This window comes from Lycium ferocissimum, chromosome 7 (assembly GCF_029784015.1).
Source record: "Lycium ferocissimum isolate CSIRO_LF1 chromosome 7, AGI_CSIRO_Lferr_CH_V1, whole genome shotgun sequence".
Lineage (NCBI taxonomy): Eukaryota > Viridiplantae > Streptophyta > Magnoliopsida > Solanales > Solanaceae > Lycium > Lycium ferocissimum.
In genome coordinates, this window is record NC_081348.1 from 5,247,916 (window position 1) to 5,262,336 (window position 14,421).

The 14,421-nt window shown below is 37.1% G+C and overlaps 1 protein-coding gene across 1 annotated transcript; it reads right to left on the minus strand.

Annotated features, from left to right (window-relative positions):
- Positions 1–1,618: 1,618 nt before the first annotated feature.
- LOC132063154 (uncharacterized) lies at positions 1,619–14,421 on the minus strand. The gene is made up of 13 exons (XM_059455598.1): positions 14,263–14,421; positions 13,620–13,935; positions 10,425–10,602; positions 10,305–10,354; positions 7,382–7,474; positions 7,215–7,303; positions 6,707–6,785; positions 6,409–6,491; positions 5,782–5,860; positions 5,018–5,702; positions 3,327–3,407; positions 2,548–3,187; positions 1,619–2,244 (listed from the first exon to the last, which is right to left on the minus strand). Exons 1-13 carry the CDS (start codon positions 14,292–14,294, stop codon positions 2,112–2,114), a joined length of 2,538 nt encoding a protein of 845 aa, XP_059311581.1. The 5' UTR covers positions 14,295–14,421; the 3' UTR covers positions 1,619–2,111.

A 14,421-nucleotide genomic window follows, 5' to 3' on the forward strand; every position in this document is an offset into this window, starting at 1 on the left:
CACTAACCCAATTAAATTCGACTACTAACCAAAATAAACCAACTCAAAGTTGAACTTATTTTTTTGCCAATTAAATCTGGTCACCATTTTTCTTTGGAATAATTAGACTCAGTATCAATTGAGGTACCAATGCTATCAAATTTAGCCCATATTTGAGTTTCTTGCCCACAGTAGCCCATCTTCAGTTTAAACAAAAATTACTTGTCAAAAAATGACCCAGCCTTCTCTCTCTCTCCTCTCTCTCTACCTCCAGTGCTGCCACCCACCACTGCACATCGCCGTCGGCGCCGGCGCCGAAGAAGTCCTTCTCTCTCGCTCTCTCTCCTCCCCAAACCCTAGATCTAGCTCGCGACGGTGGCCACTACACATCGCAGCCACCGCCATGGAAATCCTTCTCTCTCGCTCTCTCTCCTCCCCAAAACCCTAGATCTAGTTCGCGGCGATGGCCAAAAATGCCGGCGAAACCCTAGATCTAGTTCGTCTATCTGTCACCCGCCTCCTACTGCTACCGAAACCCTATATCTATTCCGCCGACGTTGTGTTTGGTCCAGGTTATTTGGCCGGAGATGGAGCAGTGGCCGCGGCGTTGTGGTTGTTGTATATGGATGTATAATATTGTATATGGGCGTAAAATATTGTATATGGGTGTATAATATTGTATAATACTATGGGTGTATAATATTGTATAACATTGTATAGGATTGTATATGGGTTTATATAGATATATGTTATAATATGGGTGTATATGGATTTATGTTATAATATTGTATATGGGTGTATATGGATATATTTTATAATATTGTATATAGGTGTATATGGATATATGTTATAATATTGTATATGGGTGTATATAGATATATGTTATAATATTGTATATGGGTGTATATACGTGTATATGTATATAAGTGTGGGTTAAAGCTTTGCAATGTAAGTTTTGGACTATTTTTTTGCAATGTAAGTGAGCAAATTGTATATTTATGAAATTTCCCCTTTTTCTTTCTCAATCCTTTTTTTTCTCTCTTTCATGTTTTCTTTTCCCCTTCACCATTTCAGACTATCTGCCCTCCTTCCCTAGTACAGTGTTGTTATCTTTAAAAAACACTAAAAAGTACACTTAAAAAACTCCATCTTCAAAAATCAAGTCTCCAAGAACCCCTTGAAATAGAAAAACTCCAAGTCTCCAAGTAGACTATGTCGAAACTATACATATAAAACCAGTTGATTCATGAATTTTTCAATATTTTTTTGAAATATTGCAAGAAAACACTTATAGAAGATTTTCACGGACGAAACCTGTCACACCTTGAACCCCTATAGTATTAACACATTAATTATTCAATGTTAAATATGCAAGTTCTTTTCTATTTCGTTTTTTTGCGGGGAAAAAGAAGCTTTCACCATTTACGATAAAGAATTTTGAACAGAGACAAAAAATTGTCTCCCTTCGTTTTAATATATTTTACAAGAGGTCCATTAAGACCCGCTCAATCTGCGGCCAGTGCAGCAGTTCCGAGTTCCAAGTATGATCAGAAAGGTCAAGTTACCCACGGGCAGTGTTTGAAACTATAAGCCTGCAGTACTTCCTTTTTCCTTTTTCATTCGTTCATGCTGCTATAGCTTAGCCCATGAAGCAAATATCATTCATACCATCAATATACCAATGCCCATAAATCAATACACAAGATTTGTCATTCTCGTCTGTCTCTCCCTCTCCCCCTCCTATAAGTAATGTCATCTATCCTGAGTTACAACCAGGAAACCGAGATTGCAGAGCTTTCTAATCTCTAGAAAATTTACATTAAAACTGAAAAAACCCAGCAAGATTGTCTAAAGTTCTACCAAAAGGCTCAAAAGCTGAGTTCTACCTGACCAGAAAAGTGAAGCTGTACACTGGAGAATGAAGGGTAATAATAAAACAGAACCAATGTCTTACATGTAAAATCTGGTCGCAAAGGTTAGCAAACACATGATGCAGTAACCTTGAACTTGACCATCAGTTACTTCCTTTGAGTCTACCAAAAAGAAACAACTCCGGGAATCACCAGTTGCTCATGCTCTTGGCATCCAAAGTCGCAAGACATGCTGCATCTAATATCAAATTTTAATAGCAGTCAACGTTTTTGCTTCTGAGATACAAAACGTATTCCTTGCTTTCCAAGTTCCAAGTTCTTCTTCTTCCCATCATCAAGGGCAACAGACACTACTGATGAGCCTTCAAAGACTTCTATGACTGTCCCTCTATGCCTGAAAAGAACACAAATTGAAAGGTCAAACTAGCGCACCTCGAGGAGAGTGTGGTACGGAATTATATGAATGCTCTCCTATAAAATTTGATAATCACGCGAGTTAAAAACCCAAATAAAACCTTTAACTATAGACAACGTGTTCCTTTTCTTTATCCTACTATATCCTTTTGCCCCAATGCATTCACTTGCTCTATTGATTGCCTTTTCTCATTGCTATTATGATTACCAATCCGGAGTATCACAGTACTCATTTCCATTGAAGTTGCATAAATTTTAAGCATGCACGTACCAATAAACTTACCAGGAATTATCAGACGGATGATGAACTTCCACTCTCTTTCCTTTCGCATCTTTTCCCAACTTCTGCAGTATCCAGTTAGCATCCATGAACTCATCCATTGTATTGTCTTCATACCACTGTGATGAATTATCATCAGCCCTGGTTGATGTTTTTTCTCCAAAGGCTGGTGGTCTCTTTCTTTTAGACCTCTGGCCCTTAACCAGGCTTTTATCCTCCTCTCCAGGAGAAGCCCAGGCATTTTGACTTTCATGATAAGGATTCTTGAACTTGAGCTTTAGAAGAGGTTTTGGATCCTTTCTCGTTGAATTAAATACTGAAGGTGTGTAATTTTTCTCGTCATTCAGGTCATCACAAGAAGCGGGCCCAGCTTCGGCATGTTTTACAGAAGCAAATTTGTTGCCCCTTGTAGCAGGAACTTCATCTCCAGTCCTTGTAATAAGACTACCGTCATTGCTTCTTCTTCCTAAGATACCGAAAGTCTTGAGCGGAGGATTAGGTCCAGATCCATCGGCAGATTTTCCACCAACTTTGGCAGGGAAGTGAGTAGCTTCCGAGCTAACTTTCTTGATCTTTATTAAGTGACTTTCTTTACCCCTAGGAATTTGACCCTTTATTTGGTCCATATGGTCCACTTTATGTCCTTCAGACGCAGAAACGAGAGCCCAAAGTTAGTAATAGAACACTAAGAATATGCTCCTAAATGCAATAGATACAATTTTATCTTCCTGCCCCATCCCTACCACAGACATAGAAAGTAAACAAGTTACAGCGCGTCTAACCTTTTCCGCCACCAAGTTTTGCTGCAGTGTCATTCCTTTCTGAGTTCTCATTCTCTCTCAGCTGACCCAAATCCTCACTACCTGATAAACAAAGTACATATAACATTAGGGAATCTTTTTTTATAAGGTAAAGAATTTTATTAAAATTGGGAAAAGCTCCTATATACAAGAGGTATACCAAAATGCTCCCATATACAAGAGGTATATCAAAAAGTAGAAAACCTACACCATATAAGAACAGGAACACAGAGCATTTTATTACTTGATCTCAAAAAGTATTGCTGCCTTGATCCAGCGATTTAGAAACTGAATTGAAAGAATTTTAGGCAATAAAAGACAGAAGAGAGCTAGAAATTGAATTTGAAAAAAACCAAAAAAAAAAAAAAAAAAAAAAAGCAGCAAACAATAGAAGTACTGCCACCCACCCGTTTCAACGGTGAGCTATTTTTTTTTTTTTTTTTTTTAACAAATTCAACCATATTTTCTAATATTTCACAGGGGTTTAACATCAGAAAACTAAAATAATACACGAACGTTTAGTTGAGCAGATATTCAACCACTTTTGGTTAATTTTTTCTTTTTCTTTTTGGGGTCATTAGCAGCTTTCCGAACTCTTCAGCTGCAAGTATTCACACAGAGGAAAGGATCTTTATAGCATAGAAAAATATAGAGAAAGAACACCACACGAGAACAAGAATGTTTAATCAGGCACAGAACGGACCTTCCATTCCCAAACCAAAGAAAACCAAATATGCATGCCCCTTTTATTGAACTACACATTTATATATATATAAAGAGACACAGCTGTTTTATGCCTGATTGTATCCATCAGGGCAACAAAGCTGTTTCAGCATGTTTCAGCGCCTTGAGAAAAGGGAAGAGGTCTGAGAGTAAGTGCACGTCTTTACCATTGTCTGCTCAATGAGGACGTGACTTAAACAATTTTCCACTTAAGTCATGAAGAAGCAAAAGAGATCAAAAATCAGATGACATGATGACCCAAGCACACATTCCTTATATGCCAAATAAGCAATTAATTAACCAAGGAAATGACAAGAAAGCATGTGGCATAAGTTTACATCTACCCTGGTTTTTTATCTACAAGAAAATGCACTGCAAGAAAAGTACATTAGAGATACTTCTGGCTCCCATGAACAAAAAGCAACCCCAGAATCACGGTACTTGTGATATTCCTTAGCCAACTTCTATGTCCTTTTTTATAGCCGAGAAATCCCGGAGGGACAGTGATATATGGTTCAAAACTCTCTGGGGATAATGAGCACGCCCGTCTACCCATCTACCCTTCTCTACTTAAAAATACCAGGCTTTTTTCGGCAGTGGTGTGCGCCTAATCCACAGATCACGCGTTGCACTCTTACCACTAAAAGCCCTGTGGGCAACTTATATATGAAGTCCTTACCAATCACAAAATGAAAATCTCCAAGAAATAGTATTGCACAGAGGAAATCTCTAATCATCTTTCTCCCACTGGCAGAACCTTTTGTCTGGATGAGACAACAATTTAGAAAACCATAGCTCTCGTGTCACAAGTGACGCAAGCTAGTAGAAAAGCATATTTACAGTCATCAAATTCTATGGAGAAGCCATAGTTTATAAACAAGATTGATCCAGGTAAGAAAACGGAAAGAAAGAGGAACCTGAGGACATCATATAGAAAGAAAAAACAATACCATTTGAAGTAGTCAAATCTTGCTCTTTCTGACAGCTTGAAGCATCGGACTTTGGGGAACCTGCTATGTTTTTATTCCGTGAGCCCAAATGTATAACAAGCTTTGGTCCCTTAGAGGTCTTTGGCATGCTTGGTTGAATCCCAACAGCATCCCCATCCAAACGCTGAGGCTTACTACTTTTCATTTGGACTGTCCTCTTACCCTTGTTTCCAGTAACCTCATCAATAAATTTGTGCTTTGTGACCCCTGCCTGATTAATTGAGCAAATGCCTTCTGTCAAGCTACCAACAGGAGAAGAAAAGCTATCCAGTTCCCCACAACCCTGCAATTCTTCATTCTTGACATCACCAGCACTATATCCACCAGATGGGGCTTCTGGATGTGCTTCATTTTGCCCAGTTAACCCCTTCTTTTTACCAGATTTCTTGTAAGAAGATTTCTTTCCATACTCCTTGCTCTTTTTGGGAGATTTGTCAACTAAACCTCTAAGAGAAAACTTCAAAGATCGACTATGTTCATTCTTTACTACAGGAGCACTATCTTCATCATCTGAAAAGGGTGAAATAGAAAATATTTCATCTTCAACTGGCAACCCAGCTCCTGCCCTCAAACTTGCAATTAAATCCTTATCAGCTACATCTCTCCTCCTCCAAAGCTCCTGAACAGCATCCTCAAGATTTCTCACCTGTAAGCATCAATAGAGACTATCAGGATAGTGTTCTAGATTAAATTTTCTATTTAAATTAATCAACGCCAAAACACACCTGATAACTATTTCCGCGGCATGTTGGACATGCATACGGCAAATTTCCATCCACTTGAAACTGCAAATATTTTTCCTCACTGCAAAGCAAATACCCATTTTCAAATTAAAAGTTCCAAAGGAGTCCCTCTCTCAAAGCTTTAGTGAAATTACGATCAAGGTTGCATAAGTTGACAGCTTTATATCGTATGACAGACAGGAGAACAAACTGGCAAACCACAAAGATGTCAGGATATTTATATAGCGAAGGCAGAAGAGCTTTCTGGAAATTAGAACTAGCGCCCTGTCAGCTGACCCAACTCTTAACAAGGCAGAATGCAACATAAACAACAGTCCCCAAAATGCCATTCAACTATTCAATGAAACAATAAAAGTCAACAGGGAATGCGACACTCTTTCTGGAAACACTTCCACATTTTAACATAGCAAGATCAGCTGCAAGAACACCATAAAGGTATAGGATGCTGCCAATAGTAGATTTCTGAAATTTAATTCCAGAACAGAAAAGTTTAACCTAATGCACATCCATACTTTCCCATATGTCAAGAAATAAAATTGCACTTTATAAGAAAGGCACCAAAGCAAAACCAAAAAATTAATAATCTTAAAAACACTATTTAAGGTAAACCTGATGCCATCACATTGGCAGTGCACCCAGCGCTGGCAAATGTCACAGCAAACCATAGGTGTTGATTCAGAATCTCTATAAACCTACAGTATAAGAAAAAAAATTAATTGCATTCTCCGTGGACATGTAAGAAGAAAAACACTTGATTGCTTTGGAAAGGCAATGAAAGCAAAAGGCATCCCGTAACAATAGCCAACAAATAGCAATTTTACATTAATAAACCACTATAGTAAAAATAACCTCATTCTATGATCAAATAAAGAGAAACTCAGATAATCAAAACCACCATATTATCTACCTTCAAACAAACAGGACAGTAGTTTCCCTTCACAAACAATCTTCCACAAGCATCACAACAAGTGTATCCTAAAAACCACCTGCCGTAGATCAAGACATCAATAGTTCAGAGACAATAGTATATGCAAGATATCAACAAGCCTTAAATGATTTTCATATATCACATGCAGCACACAACATTATCTGATGCTATCGCAATGATTTGTATGTGGAATCTCGAAAGACATTAGTGTGGAAAATTAACCGTGCTACGGGAAAGCCCAAAACTAGAGAACTGAGTTAAATTGCTTCCAAAACCCTTACCACAATATATAATGTAAACCAAATATACTCCTACAGTTGTTATCTTCTCAAATATACACACACACACACACTCTCCTACATGATGCTCCTCTGAGAAGATACAGAAAAAACGACATTGAAAGGGTACACGAATAAGCATTTCAACAAAATTGCAGTTAATTGGAGTGTTCAGTTAACATCATAAGATATAGCAAAACTCGCATCACCTTACGCTCAGGCCGTTTCCTGGAACATTAGAACTACAGCTGTGACACCTTGTGTGTTTGGGGCATAAATAAGGTCCACTGCTAACGTTCTGCACATTCCAAAAACACTAAGTACAGTCTACTTTTATCATTATACAGAACTAGACAACTAAAAGACAAGAATCCACCTTGTGTGGAGGCTGCATACAGTAACAGTGATAAGCTGCATCACATCTTTTGCAAAACATGAACTTGTTCGGATCTCCAGTTCTTCGACAGGCCTGCACCAAACAAGGAGCATACATACAGTCAGTAGGTATGAACAATATAGAAGCATAAGAACAGGAGTTGAACAATAACATACGCCTAAAATGCAATAATCACTAGAGAATGATGTGGAATGCATGTTGAATTTCAAAACAGCAGAGTTGCTTTATGCAAAAGGAAAAAAAAAAAAAAAGCAGACAATAGTTTCATTTATAATCCTACTCGATAGGGACACTTCCATTAGTTTTTTAGGGATATTTCATACTTCAAGAGCTTCCAAATTAATATGTTTGATCATCAATATTTGGGCAGAAACTGTGCATCATGTGATGCTGCCTCAAATATATTAGCAACCCACCTTCCGATTTAACAGGAGCAGATAAAAAGCCGTTATCAGTAACATACATGACCATCAAACACTCAAATTGAAAGGAAAGATGATAGGTTAATAGCTTTCGACATTCATCCTTGCGATATCGACACCACATAACAACTCCAATCTACGCGAAAGCAAGTCTAGTCCTTATTTACTGATACTGTCATCTTCCGCCTCTACCACCAAACCATCAAAAACATTTCCTACATCCTGATATATTACCACTATCCCCAACCAATAAACCCATTTCCTGCCCGTGCAACATATGCGGCAACACCTTCAATTGTGGGATGTAAGCCAATTCAGTCCTTGCAGTCACTCGGACAACAAAATTAACAATTCCAGGAGTACCATCCTGTGACACCTTCTACCACCTCTTCCTTCGATATGTCAAAAACCTTTCATAAATCCTCAAATCTAGTGTTGATGCAAGCTGGCGATGAAGCGATGCCAAGCGAGGAGTTATTGCTTCATGTATGACGTCACGCGCTTTGGGAAAACATGGTTCATACAGAATAGACAGAAATTGTTTTCAACGAAGCACGGTCAATTTATTTGAAACTGTCTTTACAATATGGAAATAGGAAAAAGGGAGCAAAAAGCGTAGGTCTTTTTGATATATGAGTAAAAGGACTCCACTCTACAATTATGTCTTGTTTGACATGGTTGTCTTCTTTTTCTTTGTTTCAAGTTCTTAACGCCTCTTCTACTCTTACTATTGTTTCTCTGTATTTTCTTAAGATTTCATTATCTTTTTCTTACTTCAAAGATGACACTTTCTTTGTAGGGAAGCCCCCTTCTTCAACTACTGCTGATTTTGAGCTTCTTTTTGCTTCTCTTTCAACTTTATGTATAGTTACTTAGCAATTAAATATGACTTTGAATGCTGCAAACTAATTCTTCTTATAGTCGATTAATTCTGTTTATAGTCGATTAAGTGAGAACTTAAAATCAATGTTGCTAATGACATTATTATTCTGTGACCTTGTTGAATTACTCTCATTCTATTTAATTTGAGGTGTTGGACTATATTGTCATTATTGTATAACGAGTACTGAAAATAATAATTTTAATCGCTATTTGATCTTACAAGTACTAAATTCAATATTTAGGTAATTTCATATGCTTGATGAATCGTACGCTGCTTCTTGCTATTTGATTGAAGCTTTAAAGATCTTATCGCTTTTTTGCAAGTTTCACTTTTAAAAATACTGCTCAAATCCTACCAACATCCCAACCTACAAGTCCATTTTTCTACCCCCAAGAAACCTCCATAGTAAAACCTAGATGCAGTGAGCAAGTCTCATGGTGCCACGGAGGGAGCAGCAAAGGAAGGGTGAAGGTTAAAGGCCGGTTGGTTCTAACATTTTGTTTGATTTGGTTACCCCATTGGTTAGACGGATTAAACTACCTCATTCCAGACAATCTGAAGGTTTAAAGTGAAACAGGAACTAAAATCAAAGTCACCAAAGAACACAAGCATAAAAGCGCAAAAGACCGAAAAATAAAGCTGGAGACAAAAAGCGGCAAAACAAAAACCAAAAAAAGAAAATCTAATGTGATTCAGTAACACCTTGCAACTGAACATGACAACCTTTACACCATAAATGATAGAGGGTGAAGAAGTATGGAACTATAGGGACTCATTTCACATAGTGCTTTTGCCTCCGCTGATTATTAAATGATTTCTTACAACCAGGGATTGGGGTTTCAACATGGGGTTTATCATTATAAGCTATTCTTCCTTGCTGGCTTTGACAATAGACATGGTGCATATTTGAGAAGCTAGAAAGAAGTTCACAAGTTCTTCAAGACCAATGTATGCTGGGTCCACTTAATCTTAGTAGAAAGTAGTCTTCCCTGCTTCTTAGAGGACAAAGAGCAGTTGATATGGCAAGTGTATGATTAGTGAATAGTGGGTTGCGTATAGGTGGGGCCATGGGTCAAATTCTACCTGTTTCGCCATTTCCATTGACTGTTGTACACCATAAGTACGGAGGGATCCAGTTGAGAGCATTGACTTAAAAGCAATGTCCTTGTTTCTAAATTGACTGACCATGCCGACACAGAGATGTGGAAAGAACCTCTTTCTACTATTAAGACACCCACCTTACTCAAGATCCTTTTCTTAATCAGTTTACCTTACCCAAGATTTGTGTGTCAAAACTGACATTGGTGACCTATTATAGGTCTAGGCAGCAGACTAGAACCGAAAATGCCTACATATGAAAACCTCAGGTTGCTACATATAGCTAGCAAAGAAAATTAGGGCATCGGTTGATCTCTCTGATAAATTCGTTTTTTACATTTTGTTAAGTAATAGAAGTCAATGTCTTGTGGAATAACATTTGACCTTATTCACAAAAAAGAACAAGAAAGGAACTCATGGTACAATAGCCGTTTTATGGGCAGCTATTAAACAGCAAAGCCAACTATGTTTCGCTATTGAAAAGAATCAAAGATTTTACCTCACAAAGCCGGCATGAGGGACATTTCCATGAACTCCAATGAAAGAGATCTGTAGAAAGGAGCACATTAGCAAAAGCATAACACTAAAAACTGACAAATCTTGTAGCCTATATAAGTACCTCTATGTTGACCCCAAGCTTTCAGGCAGCTTCGGTGATACTTCTTCCCACAACATTTGCAGGACATCATTTTCCTTGCTCTTTCACCTCCTTCATTTTCACCGCTAAAGCATAGCCTACACATCACTTTGACATTCGATAGACCCTGTTCTTCTCCAACAACATCTTTCACGGAGCCCTGAGGGCAGAAATGTATTTGTAAATAAAAAAAAAAATTGAATACTATCATGTAACAAATTATGATTCCATCCCCCCACCCCAACCCCCAAGAGAAAAGGAAATGAATATCAGTAGAATGAACAACGAAAAGGGTTATTAAATGTTCAGTAACAATGCACCTTTAGAATATGAATATTCTGCTGGTGAGTGACAATAGCTATTTGGTTGAATTTGAGGAACGCCAAAAGAAAAATTTCAACTGCTGTCATGTTTCAAAAAAGTCACACCTCAGCGGGTATTTAGATTCTAAATCCAAATGGCTTCCAGATCACTGTTTTTTGTTTGGAGCACTAAAAGAGCCCGTTTGGATTAGCTGAATTTAAGTAGCTTTTAAGCACTAGTGTTGAAAAGCACTTTTCAGGTGCTGAAGCTTAATTTGTGAATAAGCAATTACGTGTTTGGATGGAAGTGCTGAAACTGAAAATAAGCAGTTGATGTGTTTGGTAGAAGCGCTTAATAAGCACTTCTTCTGTTTAAAATGACTGAAATGCCATTAAGCTGTTAATAATAAGAATGAGCTTATTATTAGAACATTTTTTAATTTAATTTGACTTCAAGTTAAAATTGATTATATTAAATTATTTTTGATAAATATAAAATATTGATTTAAATATTTAATATTTGTAGTACAAATCTGTTAGTAATTATATTTAACAAAACAAAATGCAGAATCAACAAAATATAAGTTCTAATAAATAAATAAAAACTAGTAGTATTCAACAAAATAAAATTATGTTTTTCCTAAAAAGGATAATCAGTAAATAAATAACGGTGGAAGATAAATGCCATCACATATACCCTGAAATTGTGAATACGTCGTTCAAATCTAACAACCAACAGTAGTGACAATTCTATGAAATAATTAGACTAGGCCATTATGATTTCCACTATTAGTTGCTTAATTTTGAGGAACAAAAGCAAAATGTACAACACAAATTCATTTAGGCGTAGGAATCCCATGACCCGTGGATGTTTTCTAGATAAGTTTGAACAACGAGACGAAACAGCTTCCATCATTTATTGAGGAATCTGCTATGGCAGAGAGGTATCTGCAATAGCAAAGAAAGAAATAACAACGAGATAGGAAGAAGGAAAAGAACGGATGCGGGTTTAGGCCGTTTAGTGAGGAAGGGTATTCTGAGGTTTATAAAATATATAAGGGGTAATATGGTAAAATATTAGGTCAAACTTAAATGGCTTTTAAGCTAAAAAAAAAAATCATATGTTGGAAATCCCCAACTTATTGCTTTTCGCTTATTTTAAGTTATTTTGGCCTAAAAGCACTTAACTTAAAGGCACTTTTGGTGTTCCAAACACCAAAAGAAGCCAAAAATAGCTTTTAAGTTGGTTTGACCAGCTTTTAGGCCAATCCAAACACCCTCTAAGACCTTAACTTTTAGGGGCCACTTGGTTGACATACTGGTTATATGGGGATTATAACTTTAGCAGTATCCACCCAAAAAAAAAAAAAAATAGAGTTATATGGGGATTATAATGCAGGGGTTGTTCAAGGGGTGATTAATATTTTTTTTTTTTTTTGGGGGGATGAAATTCAAGGGGTGATTAATAATGAAGGAATTGTTTATTCGGTGATTAAAAATGAAGGGATTGTCAATGCAGTGATTAATAACGAGAAGATTGTTATGCATTAATTACTTACTTTAAAAGGCATTTTTGTTGAAAGCCATATTTTGGTGTAAGTTTTCTTCTTTTGGATATACTTCTTGTATATGGGTTTTCCGCAATTGTTAATAATATATTTTACCTTATCCCAGAAAAGGCATTTTTGTCTTTAGATAGTTTAATCCCTGCATTGCGAATACGTGTACACATTCTATTCCTTAAACTAATACAGATTCACGCACAACTTAATGCGGGTTTTATTTAGTGCCGCCAACCAAACGTTGCATTAGTTATACTGATATTAATTTCTTTCATGTGGCCACCCAAATACTGTATCATCTTATGCAGGATTTAATGTTGATATTAATTATTGAAGTAAATCAACCAAATGACCCCTCAGAGCATAATGTCTAAAGTTGTCCACTTCATAGAACATCCTCACGCTCTCAGGTCAATATAGCCAAAGAACTTAGGTGCAGCCCAAAAGGTGTGACTAACATGCATTAAACTAACAGCCTTCACTAAACATTATCGCCTCGCACAAGGAAATAGATTTTTCAAAAGATGATCTGTTACCTGAATTAAGGGTGTGTACATTCTAGTATTGGACAAGGAGATTCATACTTCATATAACTCAAACACCAAATAACCCATGAGTTTCTCAATCCTACAGGAAGCACCATGAAAATTCACACTCTTTTAAGAGAAAATATCAGGACAGGCTAAATCAGTGGTTTATCTTTTCTCCTCCAGAAGTGGAATACCATATAAACACTTAAAAGGCTAAAATATATGGAGTTAAATTATCAGGTACCCTGAAAGTATTCATACAACTTAGAACATCTTAACTTTTCAGTGGACCAAATAAATTCTTTTCTCCCTCGACACAAGAAGTTCAGCATTAAAATAAAAAGGAACACAATAGTACAACAACAACAACAACATAACCAGTTGGCTCAAGTGCAGCAAATCAGGGCTATGTTGCTCGGACTCTTCAAAAATGTCAGCAGGTGCGGGTCGGATTATCCAAAAGTAGTGTATTTTTGGAGAATCCGACATGGGTGCGGCATCGAAAGCGAAGAGCCCGCGCAAATTAAAATCGAATTATTTATGAAAAAGAAAACATAGCAACTAATAAGGAAAGCAGTACAGAACATTCAAAAAAAAAAAAAAGGAACAGTCACAACAGCGAAATAATGCGGCAAAAGGAACGCAATAGTGATGATGGATAAAATCCACAGGAAATATAGACAGCGAATCGATCATCTCAGCAACCATATATTCCATTATCATTTTATAAACAGGACATTGAAAACCATGAAAATCTATTACTAAAAGAAGTGCAATTACTACCTCGACATGTCCAGACTCGAATCGTCTAGCGAAATCCTCAGCCACGACAGAAGCAGCAGCAGCTTTCTTCTGCAAAGCGACACGCTTTGTCTGGGCGGAAGCAATAGCAGCCGCCTCCTCTCCATCCCCATCAGCTAGCTGCACCTGTGGGGGCTGAGCAACAACAACAATCTTGGGCACCTTAACCTGAATTGTAGCACCTTCTCTTGCCTTAAGCAACCATGGGTCCTTGAGAAACTCCTCAACCCTAACCACATCTTCCAAGAACTCATTTTTACCCTTTGGTAACCCAAGCGAACAGTAACAGATCCTTCGACTACACCAAAAAGAACCAAACCCCACAAACAAAAACACTCAACTTTGTCAGAAAACAACAAAACCAATTTGATAAATAAAGAGAGAGATATCAGATCTTTCAAAATTAGCCAAACCCCACATGCAAAAACGCTATATGGGGTTATAAAAACCCCCAGTAAACAACTTAAAACCATAAAACAAAGAAACCCATTTGGCTATAATAAGAGAGAGAGTAGAGAGAAAGAGTGATAATAAAGAGAGGAAGAGAGAAAATAAACAAAATTATAACCAAATAATAATACATAAAAATAAAAAAATAAAGAATGAGGGATGTTTGTAGTAGTACCAGGTAATTGGACAAGCTACGTGAAAGGCCATAACGCGAGAGAATAAAGATTTTGGTTGTATGAGGAATTTTTTCAAGAGTTTAAATTGGGAAAAGCCCTTTTGGGGGAAAACAGAGAGATAGGTTTCGGTTCGGGTATTTGGGGTTTCACTACTTTAT

What these genes read in the sequence shown, in the direction of transcription:
- LOC132063154 (XM_059455598.1), bottom strand. Translation starts at nt 14,294, where the DNA reads ATGGCCTTTCACGTAGCTTGTCCAATTACCTG. An exon ending in GCCGCGGAAATAGTTATCAG is followed by an intron (nt 5,703 to 5,781) that starts GTGTGTTTTGGC and finishes TGATGCTTACAG; the next exon opens with GTGAGAAATCTTGAGGATGC. An exon ending in CATCCGTCTGATAATTCCTG is followed by an intron (nt 2,245 to 2,547) that starts GTAAGTTTATTG and finishes TGTTCTTTTCAG; the next exon opens with GCATAGAGGGACAGTCATAG.